The 16,005-nt window shown below is 52.5% G+C and overlaps 1 protein-coding gene across 1 annotated transcript in view; it reads right to left on the bottom strand.

Annotated features, from left to right (window-relative positions):
- Positions 1 to 3,548, bottom strand: part of WDR12 (WD repeat domain 12) — a 484,520-nt gene extending 480,972 nt beyond the window's left edge. The window contains exon 1 of the mRNA XM_069615517.1: positions 3,302 to 3,548. Coding sequence (XP_069471618.1) covers positions 3,302 to 3,342 — 41 coding nt within the window. The 5' untranslated portion in view covers positions 3,343 to 3,548. The remainder of the gene's footprint in view (positions 1 to 3,301) is intronic.
- Between the last annotated feature and the right edge of the window lie 12,457 nt (positions 3,549 to 16,005).

A 16,005-nucleotide genomic window follows, 5' to 3' on the forward strand; every position in this document is an offset into this window, starting at 1 on the left:
GGGGGGGGATTGAGGCGCTCAATGTCCCCCCCCGCTGTCGCCCCTCGCCTCCATTGCTGCAGACCACAATGAGGGGAGGGTGCTCAGGGGGTCCCCCTCTCTCAGACCAGTGCGCGGCGCCCTGCCCCTGGACTTTGCGGGCATCAGGTCACACCCGGGGAGCCCGAGGGATCAAAAAAAAAAAAAGGGGGGGGATCTAACAGGGAGCGCTCCTCAACTCGCCCACAACACCTTTACTGGGCACCACCTGGGGCCGCCCGCCAGTTCCAATTCCACAGTAAGGAGGGGCGACCGCCCGTGAAAACAAGGGCGGGGGGCCCCACCCCCCCAGCACTGCTCCCACCACCTCTCTAATGGCAGAGGCCCGGCCAATGGGTGAATCCCCCCGGGGTCCCCCAACCCCCGCCTCGGGGACCAATCCTCCACTCCGTGGGTCCGGTAAAATATGGGGGGAGGAGGGCCCCCTCGCTACAACTCTCCGTCCCCGGGGGGGGCCGCCCGCTCCTCACCTCTCCGCCGATGAACCGGGGGCCCCCAACTCTCCTCCAGGGGCCTCCCTACAGGCGGAACGCCAGCGGCACACGCTGCTCCTACTCCAGGTGTGGGACGCTTCTCCGTTTCTCCTGCGCGAGGCCTCTCCAAAAGTCCCTCAGCCTCGTACCGCCGGCGGCGGGTGCGTCCCTTTCTTCGGGGCTCCCCTCCTCCGCAGCAGCCTCTCCACGCAAGTCGACACGCCCCCGTCCGCCTGTACAGGCCTCCTCCGCACCTCCACCGCGGCCACCCGAATTCCTGGGGTCTGCAGCTCCGCGCCCGCCGCCGCCTGCCGAGATCACAGGATCTACGGCACCCGCCGCGTCGGCCCGCAGTGCCGCCGGTTCTCCAAGGCCCCCTACGTCTTCTGACACCGCGCGGGGCCTCCAGGGGGTGGTGGATCCCTTTGAAAAGGCCTCGGGGTGCGGGAGCTGCCGTCGGCACGTCTAGTCGCTGCCGGCGGCCATCTTGAATTTCCTTGAGTTCTTTTTAATTCAAAATTTTTATAAGATGTGCCAGTACCACTTGCATATAATTCATGTTTAAACTTTACCATTTGACAAGACCGAAAGTAGAAATGTAGTTATGTTGCATTAATATTACAGACCATTCTAGGTGCTTCTCAGAGCGAAGGCAGGCAATTTGTGAGGTAAACCAGATATTAGCATTGAAACTAAAACTTCCTCGTTTCAACCTTTTCCCACTTGTGTCTAGTTGTCAGACAACTTTGATTGGAATTGCCATAGTATTTCGGTGCTGGACTGCCCATGTGGGCGGGACAAAGTGATATGCAAATAGATATTTCCCATCTGTGAAAGGTACAGTGAGCAAAATGTAATGGCTTCCTCCAAAAGATTGTTTTGTACCTAACCGAACAGACAATTAGCCACAGTTACAGTAGTGCACTCAACTGTAGAACACTCTGCCTTCTCCATATCTTGGGCAACAGAGTTCTGAAAACACTCTTTCAACTAACAACAGACGACGACAGACTTGAATTAACAGAAAGGAAACAATAACATTTTAATCCCTGCAACCTTAAAATGTCCTTATAATGTTATGAGGACAAAATGGGGGTAAGGGGTGTAGTTTGGACAACACAGAGTTTGTTGAAGGGGCGAATCTGGTGAAGGTGCAGTGTCTAGCAGAGTTGGAGTAAAGTTGTAGGGGCGCATTCACTTATTCGGGCCTAGGGCAGCAGAAATCCTAAATGCACGCCACTGGCCCCACTCCACTGGAATGCTCTACCCCTGGCCATTAAAGGCCTCTCTTGAGTTGAATTCTTCAAAACTAGGCTCAAACTCCACCTGCTAGCAATGAAAGGAGCCCACTGCAACCTTGGATCCAAATAACTGTCCAACCCACCTTTGCCGAATTCTGCCCTCAGAATGACTATGTAATCTATACATATATTTGTGAAAGTGTGTTTGTATGTTCGGTGTTAGCTCCAGCACCAGAACAGTTGAGCTTACATTTTGGCCCACAGTCGGCATACCAGTCTGTGGTGTACTGGCAATAGAGAAAGTTTGACCAACCCCACCCATTTGCCTGCACAGTGCTCTGTCCTAACAGTATATGCGAATTTTTTTAAAAAAATAGGAAGTTAGGACACAATGTAACATACACAAGGCTATAGGAGAACCCCATGTCAGCTACAGACCCCAGCAATGCCGGGGGTATGGCTAGGGGCCTAAGTCTCTGAATGTTAAATATATTGTAACATCCGCCTGTATCTGTCCCCTGTACATGGTCCTACTCTTACTGCTTCACTACCCGGTACATGTCAATACATCCAACAATTAGTTTATGCATCAGCACCTTACCCAAGGACTGCCTGTGCTCTCTAGTGCAGTCTAATTTCTACGTTATTTCTTTTCGAAATTACACCTTGTTCCTAAATAAGTACAAAATCCATCCATTCCCAACAATACCATCTAATTGTATCCATCTAGCGATTTTCACCCCTAGGAGTCGGTGCTCCCAAAATGCTGCTCAGCCTGCAGTCCTCCATGCTGTCGCCCACCGCAACCCCCTCACTCAAACTATGCACTGAAACTAAGACAATCCCAAAAGTGAGTGGCTTACAGATTGCCCTTAAGAACAACCTATTAAATACTTCCAGGTTGGATACCCGGAGTCTTGGAGTGCCTTTACCCACCCCACCCCAATCACTGACACACATGAATTAAATAAATGCGTGTATATAAAGTTTGTCTTCAGCTGTCCCCACTCATTGACTTGATCTTGCAACGGTTGGTTTGAGACATTAACTATTACTTTGTGAAAAACCTGGAATGGGGCTGATCCGGTCATCAATATGCCCTTTACACAGTTCTTGGTGAAGAACTTTTCATTTTAAATAGAGTAATGGGGACGCGCACTAGTCGACAACTAACCGCACGTGTATAAGGTCCACGCGATGAAAAGAAATGTAGAACTCAAGCACAGAAGCGTCTGTAAAGGGCTTACGCAGTTCCAGGTAAACAAACAGAGCACTGCCACTTCAGGCGCTTGCTCAAGAGGTGAAGAAGTTAGTCCTAGTTTAGGCACATCCCCTAAAGGCAAGGTACTTAAACTAGGAATAACATCTCATCGGGTATCAGGCCAGTAGCCCTGCGATGCCTGCCAATGCCTCCGTGATAATCATATTCCAATCATTTGAGTGATCTTATCCAAATGGTCTACGCAATCACTCCTCTCGTCTGGGGGGAACTCATTCTCAGGTCTCAGGTCTCATCTCTCTGCCATCGCAGTCCCTCCCCACACTCACCTCTGGCTTTGGGTGAAAAAGCGAGCTTGAAGTTGTGCCATGACTGCGAGGCTTGGGGGTCTTAAGGATCACAGTGCAAGGGGTTTGCAGGGCACCAGGCACCGCTCAGACAAACACACCACGTGGCTTCAGCAGTGAGAACAAACGATCTCTGAAAGCATCGGCCGGCAGGAAAACGAAGCTTTCGATAATCGATTACTACTGCCTTACGGCACTCTTGTCAAGTTAGATGAATAAGCCATTCCATAGCAATCGATGAATTTAGCAGCGTTTTAAATAATCGCTGTAGAAAATACCACAGTACAGGCAAGTCATTTCAATTAAATAATTAGATTTCGTACATCACAGTGTTGTCTTCTATTTTCTTGTCCACGTTTAAACTATCATTTACCCACAAAAATGATAGGCTGTATATGCTTCCGTTGCCTCCATTGAAAAATGGCATACTTTGAAAACATATATCATTCCGATATGGTCACTTCTTTTTTAAAAAGCGAGAATGTGTGAATCTCAGGCTTGACAACCCCATGAGATATAACACCTAACAGCGCTCAATGGAAAACAAACGAGGGTACACGCACTTATGTCCAAATTCCTTTTATATTTATTATTGTAAAAATAATATTAATAATAAGAGCTTCCAGTAGTGCCACCCTTGGCACCCAATTCAATGCATTTCAATAGGAAGTTGAAGCTGGACAAGCAGACAGGCCAACATTACCCATTTAATTCGTCAGACAGTAACCACGTCTTGGGTTTAATTTTGCATTATGGGACTTGTAAAAGCAAAAACAAAGAGGTGATGACTGGAAGGTTTAGACTGAATCTTAACCACTGGCATTGCTCGGGGCAACCCTCCAGACCATCGTTCTTCGCCTGCCAATCCATTACAGAATGGGAAAGACCATATGCAAATCAGGCTTGGCCCCACTCCAAAAGGGGCAGTCCAGCCCGAACTGCTAGGTCACATCCATTCTGCACGAGACCACAAGCATCCCCAAACATGTTTCGCCCTTGTTGGGGCTCATCAGTGAGGAGTAGCTTGGGTCTCTAGGCCCAGCAGGCACGGGACCCACGTCTGGGCATACCCGTCCCACTCGGGGTGACAAAGCAAAAACAAAGAGGTGATGGCTGGAAGGTTTAGACTGAATCTTAACCACTGGCATTGCTCGGGGCAACCCTCCAGACCATCGTTCTTCGCCTGCCAAGCCATTACAGAAGGGGAAAGACCATATGCAAATCAGGCTTGGCCCCACCCCAAAAGGGGCAGTCCAGCCCGAACTGCTAGGTCACATCCATTCTGCACGAGACCACAAGCATCCCCAAACATGTTTCGCCCTTGTTGGGGCTCATCAGTGAGGAGTAGCTTGGGTCTCTAGGCCCAGCAGGCACGGGACCCACGTCTGGGCATACCCGTCCCACTCGGGGTGACAAAGCAAAAACAAAGAGGTGATGGCTGGAAGGTTTAGACTGAATCTTAACCACTGGCATTGCTCGGGGCAACCCTCCAGACCATCGTTCTTCGCCTGCCAAGCCATTACAGAAGGGGAAAGACCATATGCAAATCAGGCTTGGCCCCACCCCAAAAGGGGCAGTCCAGCCCGAACTGCTAGGTCACATCCATTCTGCACGAGACCACAAGCATCCCCAAACATGTTTCGCCCTTGTTGGGGCTCATCAGTGAGGAGTAGCTTGGGTCTCTAGGCCCAGCAGGCACGGGACCCACGTCTGGGCATACCCGTCCCACTCGGGGTGACAAAGCAAAAACAAAGAGGTGATGGCTGGAAGGTTTAGACTGAATCTTAACCACTGGCATTGCTCGGGGCAACCCTCCAGACCATTGTTCTTCGCCTGCCAAGCCATTACAGAAGGGGAAAGACCATATGCAAATCAGGCTTGGCCCCACCCCAAAAGGGGCAGTCCAGCCCGAACTGCTAGGTCACATCCATTCTGCACGAGAGCACAAGCATCCCCAAACATGTTTCGCCCTTGTTGGGGCTCATCAGTGAGGAGTAGCTTGGGTCTCTAGGCCCAGCAGGCACGGGACCCACGTCTGGGCATACCTGTCCCACTCGGGGTGACAAAGCAAAAACAAAGAGGTGATGGCTGGAAGGTTTAGACTGAATCTTAACCACTGGCATTGCTCGGGGCAACCCTCCAGACCATCGTTCTTCGCCTGCCAAGCCATTACAGAAGGGGAAAGACCATATGCAAATCAGGCTTGGCCCCACCCCAAAAGGGGCAGACCAGCCCGAACTGCTAGGTCACAACCATTCTGCACGAGACCACAAGCATCCCCAAACATGTTTCGCCCTTGTTGGGGCTCATCAGTGAGGAGTAGCTTGGGTCTCTAGGCCCAGCAGGCACGGGACCCACGTCTGGGCATACCCGTCCCACTCGGGGTGACAAAGCAAAAACAAAGAGGTGATGGCTGGAAGGTTTAGACTGAATCTTAACCACTGGCATTGCTCGGGGCAACCCTCCAGACCATCGTTCTTCGCCTGCCAAGCCATTACAGAAGGGGAAAGACCATATGCAAATCAGGCTTGGCCCCACCCCAAAAGGGGCAGTCCAGCCCGAACTGCTAGGTCACATCCATTCTGCACGAGACCACAAGCATCCCCAAACATGTTTCGCCCTTGTTGGGGCTCATCAGTGAGGAGTAGCTTGGGTCTCTAGGCCCAGCAGGCACGGGACCCACGTCTGGGCATACCCGTCCCACTCGGGGTGACAAAGCAAAAACAAAGAGGTGATGGCTGGAAGGTTTAGACTGAATCTTAACCACTGGCATTGCTCGGGGCAACCCTCCAGACCATCGTTCTTCGCCTGCCAAGCCATTACAGAAGGGGAAAGACCATATGCAAATCAGGCTTGGCCCCACCCCAAAAGGGGCAGTCCAGCCCGAACTGCTAGGTCACATCCATTCTGCACGAGACCACAAGCATCCCCAAACATGTTTCGCCCTTGTTGGGGCTCATCAGTGAGGAGTAGCTTGGGTCTCTAGGCCCAGCAGGCACGGGACCCACGTCTGGGCATACCTGTCCCACTCGGGGTGACAAAGCAAAAACAAAGAGGTGATGGCTGGAAGGTTTAGACTGAATCTTAACCACTGGCATTGCTCGGGGCAACCCTCCAGACCATCGTTCTTCGCCTGCCAAGCCATTACAGAAGGGGAAAGACCATATGCAAATCAGGCTTGGCCCCACCCCAAAAGGGGCAGTCCAGCCCGAACTGCTAGGTCACATCCATTCTGCACGAGACCACAAGCATCCCCAAACATGTTTCGCCCTTGTTGGGGCTCATCAGTGAGGAGTAGCTTGGGTCTCTAGGCCCAGCAGGCACGGGACCCACGTCTGGGCATACCCGTCCCACTCGGGGTGACAAAGCAAAAACAAAGAGGTGATGGCTGGAAGGTTTAGACTGAATCTTAACCACTGGCATTGCTCGGGGCAACCCTCCAGACCATCGTTCTTCGCCTGCCAAGCCATTACAGAAGGGGAAAGACCATATGCAAATCAGGCTTGGCCCCACCCCAAAAGGGGCAGTCCAGCCCGAACTGCTAGGTCACATCCATTCTGCACGAGACCACAAGCATCCCAAAACATGTTTCGCCCTTGTTGGGGCTCATCAGTGAGGAGTAGCTTGGGTCTCTAGGCCCAGCAGGCACGGGACCCACGTCTGGGCATACCCGTCCACTCGGGGTGACAAAGCAAAAACAAAGAGGTGATGGCTGGAAGGTTTAGACTGAATCTTAACCACTGGCATTGCTCGGGGCAACCCTCCAGACCATCGTTCTTCGCCTGCCAAGCCATTACAGAAGGGGAAAGACCATATGCAAATCAGGCTTGGCCCCACCCCAAAAGGGGCAGTCCAGCCCGAACTGCTAGGTCACATCCATTCTGCACGAGACCACAAGCATCCCCAAACATGTTTCGCCCTTGTTGGGGCTCATCAGTGAGGAGTAGCTTGGGTCTCTAGGCCCAGCAGGCACGGGACCCACGTCTGGGCATACCCGTCCCACTCGGGGTGACAAAGCAAAAACAAAGAGGTGATGGCTGGAAGGTTTAGACTGAATCTTAACCACTGGCATTGCTCGGGGCAACCCTCCAGACCATTGTTCTTCGCCTGCCAAGCCATTACAGAAGGGGAAAGACCATATGCAAATCAGGCTTGGCCCCACCCCAAAAGGGGCAGTCCAGCCCGAACTGCTAGGTCACATCCATTCTGCACGAGAGCACAAGCATCCCCAAACATGTTTCGCCCTTGTTGGGGCTCATCAGTGAGGAGTAGCTTGGGTCTCTAGGCCCAGCAGGCACGGGACCCACGTCTGGGCATACCTGTCCCACTCGGGGTGACAAAGCAAAAACAAAGAGGTGATGGCTGGAAGGTTTAGACTGAATCTTAACCACTGGCATTGCTCGGGGCAACCCTCCAGACCATCGTTCTTCGCCTGCCAAGCCATTACAGAAGGGGAAAGACCATATGCAAATCAGGCTTGGCCCCACCCCAAAAGGGGCAGACCAGCCCGAACTGCTAGGTCACAACCATTCTGCACGAGACCACAAGCATCCCCAAACATGTTTCGCCCTTGTTGGGGCTCATCAGTGAGGAGTAGCTTGGGTCTCTAGGCCCAGCAGGCACGGGACCCACGTCTGGGCATACCCGTCCCACTCGGGGTGACAAAGCAAAAACAAAGAGGTGATGGCTGGAAGGTTTAGACTGAATCTTAACCACTGGCATTGCTCGGGGCAACCCTCCAGACCATCGTTCTTCGCCTGCCAAGCCATTACAGAAGGGGAAAGACCATATGCAAATCAGGCTTGGCCCCACCCCAAAAGGGGCAGTCCAGCCCGAACTGCTAGGTCACATCCATTCTGCACGAGACCACAAGCATCCCCAAACATGTTTCGCCCTTGTTGGGGCTCATCAGTGAGGAGTAGCTTGGGTCTCTAGGCCCAGCAGGCACGGGACCCACGTCTGGGCATACCCGTCCCACTCGGGGTGACAAAGCAAAAACAAAGAGGTGATGGCTGGAAGGTTTAGACTGAATCTTAACCACTGGCATTGCTCGGGGCAACCCTCCAGACCATCGTTCTTCGCCTGCCAAGCCATTACAGAAGGGGAAAGACCATATGCAAATCAGGCTTGGCCCCACCCCAAAAGGGGCAGTCCAGCCCGAACTGCTAGGTCACATCCATTCTGCACGAGACCACAAGCATCCCCAAACATGTTTCGCCCTTGTTGGGGCTCATCAGTGAGGAGTAGCTTGGGTCTCTAGGCCCAGCAGGCACGGGACCCACGTCTGGGCATACCTGTCCCACTCGGGGTGACAAAGCAAAAACAAAGAGGTGATGGCTGGAAGGTTTAGACTGAATCTTAACCACTGGCATTGCTCGGGGCAACCCTCCAGACCATCGTTCTTCGCCTGCCAAGCCATTACAGAAGGGGAAAGACCATATGCAAATCAGGCTTGGCCCCACCCCAAAAGGGGCAGTCCAGCCCGAACTGCTAGGTCACATCCATTCTGCACGAGACCACAAGCATCCCCAAACATGTTTCGCCCTTGTTGGGGCTCATCAGTGAGGAGTAGCTTGGGTCTCTAGGCCCAGCAGGCACGGGACCCACGTCTGGGCATACCCGTCCCACTCGGGGTGACAAAGCAAAAACAAAGAGGTGATGGCTGGAAGGTTTAGACTGAATCTTAACCACTGGCATTGCTCGGGGCAACCCTCCAGACCATCGTTCTTCGCCTGCCAAGCCATTACAGAAGGGGAAAGACCATATGCAAATCAGGCTTGGCCCCACCCCAAAAGGGGCAGTCCAGCCCGAACTGCTAGGTCACATCCATTCTGCACGAGACCACAAGCATCCCAAAACATGTTTCGCCCTTGTTGGGGCTCATCAGTGAGGAGTAGCTTGGGTCTCTAGGCCCAGCAGGCACGGGACCCACGTCTGGGCATACCCGTCCACTCGGGGTGACAAAGCAAAAACAAAGAGGTGATGGCTGGAAGGTTTAGACTGAATCTTAACCACTGGCATTGCTCGGGGCAACCCTCCAGACCATCGTTCTTCGCCTGCCAAGCCATTACAGAAGGGGAAAGACCATATGCAAATCAGGCTTGGCCCCACCCCAAAAGGGGCAGTCCAGCCCGAACTGCTAGGTCACATCCATTCTGCACGAGACCACAAGCATCCCCAAACATGTTTCGCCCTTGTTGGGGCTCATCAGTGAGGAGTAGCTTGGGTCTCTAGGCCCAGCAGGCACGGGACCCACGTCTGGGCATACCCGTCTCACTCGGGGTGACAAAGCAAAAACAAAGAGGTGATGGCTGGAAGGTTTAGACTGAATCTTAACCACTGGCATTGCTCGGGGCAACCCTCCAGACCATCGTTCTTCGCCTGCCAAGCCATTACAGAAGGGGAAAGACCATATGCAAATCAGGCTTGGCCCCACCCCAAAAGGGGCAGTCCAGCCCGAACTGCTAGGTCACATCCATCTGCATCCATTCTGCACGAGACCACAAGCATCCCCAAACATGTTTCGCCCTTGTTGGGGCTCATCAGTGAGGAGTAGCTTGGGTCTCTAGGCCCAGCAGGCACGGGACCCACGTCTGGGCATACCCGTCCCACTCGGGGTGACAAAGCAAAAACAAAGAGGTGATGGCTGGAAGGTTTAGACTGAATCTTAACCACTGGCATTGCTCGGGGCAACCCTCCAGACCATCGTTCTTCGCCTTCCAAGCCATTACAGAAGGGGAAAGACCATATGCAAATCAGGCTTGGCCCCACCCCAAAAGGGGCAGTCCAGCCCGAACTGCTAGGTCACATCCATTCTGCACGAGACCACAAGCATCCCCAAACATGTTTCGCCCTTGTTGGGGCTCATCAGTGAGGAGTAGCTTGGGTCTCTAGGCCCAGCAGGCACGGGACCCACGTCTGGGCATACCCGTCCCACTCGGGGTGACAAAGCAAAAACAAAGAGGTGATGGCTGGAAGGTTTAGACTGAATCTTAACCACTGGCATTGCTCGGGGCAACCCTCCAGACCATCGTTCTTCGCCTGCCAAGCCATTACAGAAGGGGAAAGACCATATGCAAATCAGGCTTGGCCCCACCCCAAAAGGGGCAGTCCAGCCCGAACTGCTAGGTCACATCCATTCTGCACGAGACCACAAGCATCCCCAAACATGTTTCGCCCTTGTTGGGGCTCATCAGTGAGGAGTAGCTTGGGTCTCTAGGCCCAGCAGGCACGGGACCCACGTCTGGGCATACCCGTCCCACTCGGGGTGACAAAGCAAAAACAAAGAGGTGATGGCTGGAAGGTTTAGACTGAATCTTAACCACTGGCATTGCTCGGGGCAACCCTCCAGACCATCGTTCTTCGCCTGCCAAGCCATTACAGAAGGGGAAAGACCATATGCAAATCAGGCTTGGCCCCACCCCAAAAGGGGCAGTCCAGCCCGAACTGCTAGGTCACATCCATTCTGCACGAGACCACAAGCATCCCCAAACATGTTTCGCCCTTGTTGGGGCTCATCAGTGAGGAGTAGCTTGGGTCTCTAGGCCCAGCAGGCACGGGACCCACGTCTGGGCATACCCGTCCCACTCGGGGTGACAAAGCAAAAACAAAGAGGTGATGGCTGGAAGGTTTAGACTGAATCTTAACCACTGGCATTGCTCGGGGCAACCCTCCAGACCATCGTTCTTCGCCTGCCAAGCCATTACAGAAGGGGAAAGACCATATGCAAATCAGGCTTGGCCCCACCCCAAAAGGGGCAGTCCAGCCCGAACTGCTAGGTCACATCCATTCTGCACGAGACCACAAGCATCCCCAAACATGTTTCGCCCTTGTTGGGGCTCATCAGTGAGGAGTAGCTTGGGTCTCTAGGCCCAGCAGGCACGGGTCCCATGTCTGGGCATACCCGTCCCACTCGGGGTGACAAAGCAAAAACAAAGAGGTGATGGCTGGAAGGTTTAGACTGAATCTTAACCACTGGCATTGCTCGGGGCAACCCTCCAGACCATCGTTCTTCGCCTGCCAAGCCATTACAGAAGGGGAAAGACCATATGCAAATCAGGCTTGGCCCCACCCCAAAAGGGGCAGTCCAGCCCGAACTGCTAGGTCACATCCATTCTGAAACATGTCTGGGGATGCTTGTGGTCTCGTGCAGAAGGGATGTGACCTAGCAGTTCGGGCTGGACTGCCCCTTTTGGGGTAGGACCAAGACTGCTTTGCATATGATTTTCCCCTTCTGTAATGGCTTGGCAGGCTGAAAAACGATGGTCTGGAGGGTTGCCCAGAGCTTTGCCAGTGGTTATGATTTATTCAAAACCTTACAGCCATCACCTGTCTGTTTTGCTAAAGTCACCCCGAGTGGGACGGGTATGCCCAGCCGTGGGTCCCGAGTCTGCCGGGCCTAGAGACCCAAGCTACTCCTCACTGATGACGCCCAACAAGGCTGAAACATGTCTGGGGATGCTTGTGGTCTCGTGCAGAAGGGATGTGACCTAGCAGTTCGGGCTGGACTGCCCCTTTTGGGGTAGGACCAAGCCTGATTTGCATATGGTTTTTCCCCTTCTGTAATGGCTTGGCAGGCTGAAAAACGATGGTCTGGAGGGTTGCCCAGAGCTTTGCCAGTGGTTATGATTTATTCAAAACCTTCCAGCCATCACCTTTCTGTTTTGCTAAAGTCACCCCGAGTGGGACGGGTATGCCCAGACGTGGGTCCCGAGTCTGCCGGGCCTAGAGACCCAAGCTACTCCTCACTGATGACGCCCAACAAGGCTGAAACATGTCTGGGGATGCTTGTGGTCTCGTGCAGAAGGGATTTGACCTAGCAGTTCGGGCTGGACTGCCCCTTTTGGGGTAGGACCAAGCCTGATTTGCATATGGTTTTTCCCCTTCTGTAATGGCTTGGCAGGCTGAAAAACGATGGTCTGGAGAGTTGCCCAGAGCTTTGCCAGTGGTTATGATTTATTCAAAACCTTCCAGCCATCACCTTTCTGTTTTGCTAAAGTCACCCCGAGTGGGACGGGTATGCCCAGACGTGGGTCCCGAGTCTGCCGGGCCTAGAGACCCAAGCTACTCCTCACTGATGACGCCCAACAAGGCTGAAACATGTCTGGGGATGCTTGTGGTCTCGTGCAGAAGGGATGTGACCTAGCAGTTCGGGCTGGACTGCCCCTTTTGGGGTAGGACCAAGCCTGATTTGCATATGGTTTTTCCCCTTCTGTAATGGCTTGGCAGGCTGAAAAACGATGGTATGGAGGGTTGCCCAGAGCTTTGCCAGTGGTTATGATTTATTCAAAACCTTCCAGCCATCACCTTTCTGTTTTGCTAAAGTCACCCCGAGTGGGACGGGTATGCCCAGACGTGGGTCCCGAGTCTGCCGGGCCTAGAGACCCAAGCTACTCCTCACTGATGACGCCCAACAAGGCTGAAACATGTCTGGGGATGCTTGTGGTCTCGTGCAGAAGGGATGTGACCTAGCAGTTCGGGCTGGACTGCCCCTTTTGGGGTAGGACCAAGCCTGATTTGCATATGGTTTTTCCCCTTCTGTAATGGCTTGGCAGGCTGAAAAACGATGGTCTGGAGGGTTGCCCAGAGCTTTGCCAGTGGTTATGATTTATTCAAAACCTTCCAGCCATCACCTTTCTGTTTTGCTAAAGTCACCCCGAGTGGGACGGGTATGCCCAGACGTGGGTCCCGAGTCTGCCGGGCCTAGAGACCCAAGCTACTCCTCACTGATGACGCCCAACAAGGCTGAAACATGTCTGGGGATGCTTGTGGTCTCGTGCAGAAGGGATGTGACCTAGCAGTTCGGGCTGGACTGCCCCTTTTGGGGTAGGACCAAGCCTGATTTGCATATGGTTTTTCCCCTTCTGTAATGGCTTGGCAGGCTGAAAAACGATGGTCTGGAGGGTTGCCCAGAGCTTTGCCAGTGGTTATGATTTATTCAAAACCTTCCAGCCATCACCTTTCTGTTTTGCTAAAGTCACCCCGAGTGGGGCGGGTATGCCCAGACGTGGGTCCCGAGTCTGCCGGGCCTAGAGACCCAAGCTACCCCTCACTGATGACGCCCAACAAGGCTGAAACATGTCTGGGGATGCTTGTGGTCTCGTGCAGAAGGGATGTGACCTAGCAGTTCGGGCTGGACTGCCCCTTTTGGGGTAGGACCAAGCCTGATTTGCATATGGTTTTTCCCCTTCTGTAATGGCTTGGCAGGCTGAAAAACGATGGTCTGGAGGGTTGCCCAGAGCTTTGCCAGTGGTTATGATTTATTCAAAACCTTCCAGCCATCACCTTTCTGTTTTGCTAAAGTCACCCCGAGTGGGGCGGGTATGCCCAGACGTGGGTCCCGAGTCTGCCGGGCCTAGAGACCCAAGCTACCCCTCACTGATGACGCCCAACAAGGCTGAAACATGTCTGGGGATGCTTGTGGTCTCGTGCAGAAGGGATGTGACCTAGCAGTTCGGGCTGGACTGCCCCTTTTGGGGTAGGACCAAGCCTGATTTGCATATGGTTTTTCCCCTTCTTTAATGGCTTGGCAGGCTGAAAAACGATGGTCTGGAGGGTTGCCCAGAGCTTTGCCAGTGGTTATGATTTATTCAAAACCTTCCAGCCATCACCTTTCTGTTTTGCTAAATTATGGGACTTGTAGTCCTGGGTTTATAAAAGGGAAATCCAGGTACACAAATCATAGAATGCAAAGATAAGACCAAGACTGGTCCAGCGTCTCCGTTTGGAACAGATAATAATATCATGTATGTACAGCATATAATAGTTAACGGAGGAATGTTTGCTTTTGCGCTGGCCTAAATCTTTATTTATTAGAATGGTCAGCATCCAGAAAAAAGACTCCTCTCTGTGTGAATGGGGGTCTTCTGGATATCCAATTATTTGAGCTCCACACTTATTCAGTTACGCTTTAGAAGCGTTTTTACTTGTAGAACCTGATCCATAGAGAGTAAGGAGCTGAGTCTTGTGTCTATTTATTGATTTAAATTATATTCAACCATGACTTGATCAAACTATATTTTCTGATTAAACCAGAGTTGTGTTGTACACATCTTCAAACCAACTTCAAATGAACCTACTTGATAGTTTTCTTAATGTGTAGCCTTTGCTGTCTTCAATTGCCATACTTCTTTACTATTAATATTGCATCATCTAAAGCACACACTATACATTGCTCAACTCATTTATCACCTTAACTCACATCCTCCTTAAAGTGTGCATACAGAAGAAAAATAAACCCCTAAAAAATAGAGTTTTTATAGTTATCTGGACGTGACTGAAAAGAGAGACACCTAGTGTTGTGGCCTTAAGGGACGACAGGACGCTGTAGTGAGTTCCAACCGACTTTATTAAATGACAACCGTTGTGGACCCTTAAATGTCCAAGCTCAAATCAAGCACTTACTTACAGTTCAGTTCAGTTCAAGACTTCCCCAGTTGAATCACTGTGGGAAGTGTGTGCACTATGATGGCACGCTGTAAGCTTCTAGGGCCCCCATGTAGCCTCCTGTGGCTGTGGTCTTACACCCTAAAAGCTGTGCTGTAAGGCTGCTGCAAGTCCTCACTTTCTCAGCCCCTCATCAGGAGCAGCGCTGTGGTGCGACCGCTTCATCTGGCGGGCTGCCAGCTCTGAAGCGGGAACGTTCTCCCGCGGAGCGTGGGCTCGCGAGATCACATTATGTGCGATCTCGCGAGAACACGCTCCCGCGATCGTGTGATGTCCCCACACACCTCCTTTGCTGGGAAAAAGGATGGGTGGTCATTCTATGACGAAGTCTGCAAACTTGCTGGGTTTTCTTCTCTCTCTCTGAGGTCTGCTTAGATCTGTATATGGGGCAGGATTGTTGGAGTACTCTTGAGGAGGTGCGGGTGAGTCGAGTTCTCCTTGTCTTGTTCTTCGCTGTGACTCCCTGGGTGTAGTTGGAGAGTTGGGGCTTGAGAACTCGTTGCCATGGTGTGGCTCCAAGGCATCTCTTTCTGAGAGGCGAGGGTTTTCAGATGTCCCCTGGCGGTCTTGATCTTCTCCGGTATCCCAGTGTGGTTGTTCCATGTCTCCCTTCCTGCGGTACATGGCCACTCTCTCTAGATTCCATTTCCTTCCGTCGCTGGTGCAAATGTGGTTTGACCCTCTCTCCATGACTTCTATGGGACTGCTGTATTTGGAGCCAGTCGAAGTGTCTTTGTGGGGGAGGCGTATTTTCACCAGGTCACCTCTGTTAACTGCTGTGTGTCGAGCGGCTCGACGCAAGTCCCCTTGGGTCTTCATGGCTTCTTTGTTGCGCTGCATGCGAAACGCTACGTCATCCATGTCCACGTCTTCGTCAGTCCTCACTTGATGGAGCCAGGGTGGTACCAGTGTGGATGCTGCCCTTCTCCCCCTCAGCAGATGGAATGGCGAAACACCTGTGATGGCGTTGGGGGTGAGGCAGTGGGCTGCTACAGCTTCCTTGACTGTCTTGTACGGGTCTAGGCCCGAGGCATGAGCCAATTGTAGCGCCCCTTTGATGAAGCGGTTTGCCCGCTCAACCAGGCCATTGGCCTGTGGGTGGTATAGGCTTGCTCTCCGCTGTCGAATGTTGTTGAGCTTGAGAAATTTCTCCATTTCTCGGGAGACTAGCTGGACTCCGTTGTTGTCTGTGACGAGTTCTTCTGGTAGACCTTCCCACTGGAATACGGCGGTGAGTGCTT

This window comes from Ambystoma mexicanum, chromosome 9, assembly GCF_040938575.1.
Source record: "Ambystoma mexicanum isolate Mex_15411 chromosome 9, UKY_AmexF1_1, whole genome shotgun sequence".
NCBI lineage: Eukaryota > Metazoa > Chordata > Amphibia > Caudata > Ambystomatidae > Ambystoma > Ambystoma mexicanum.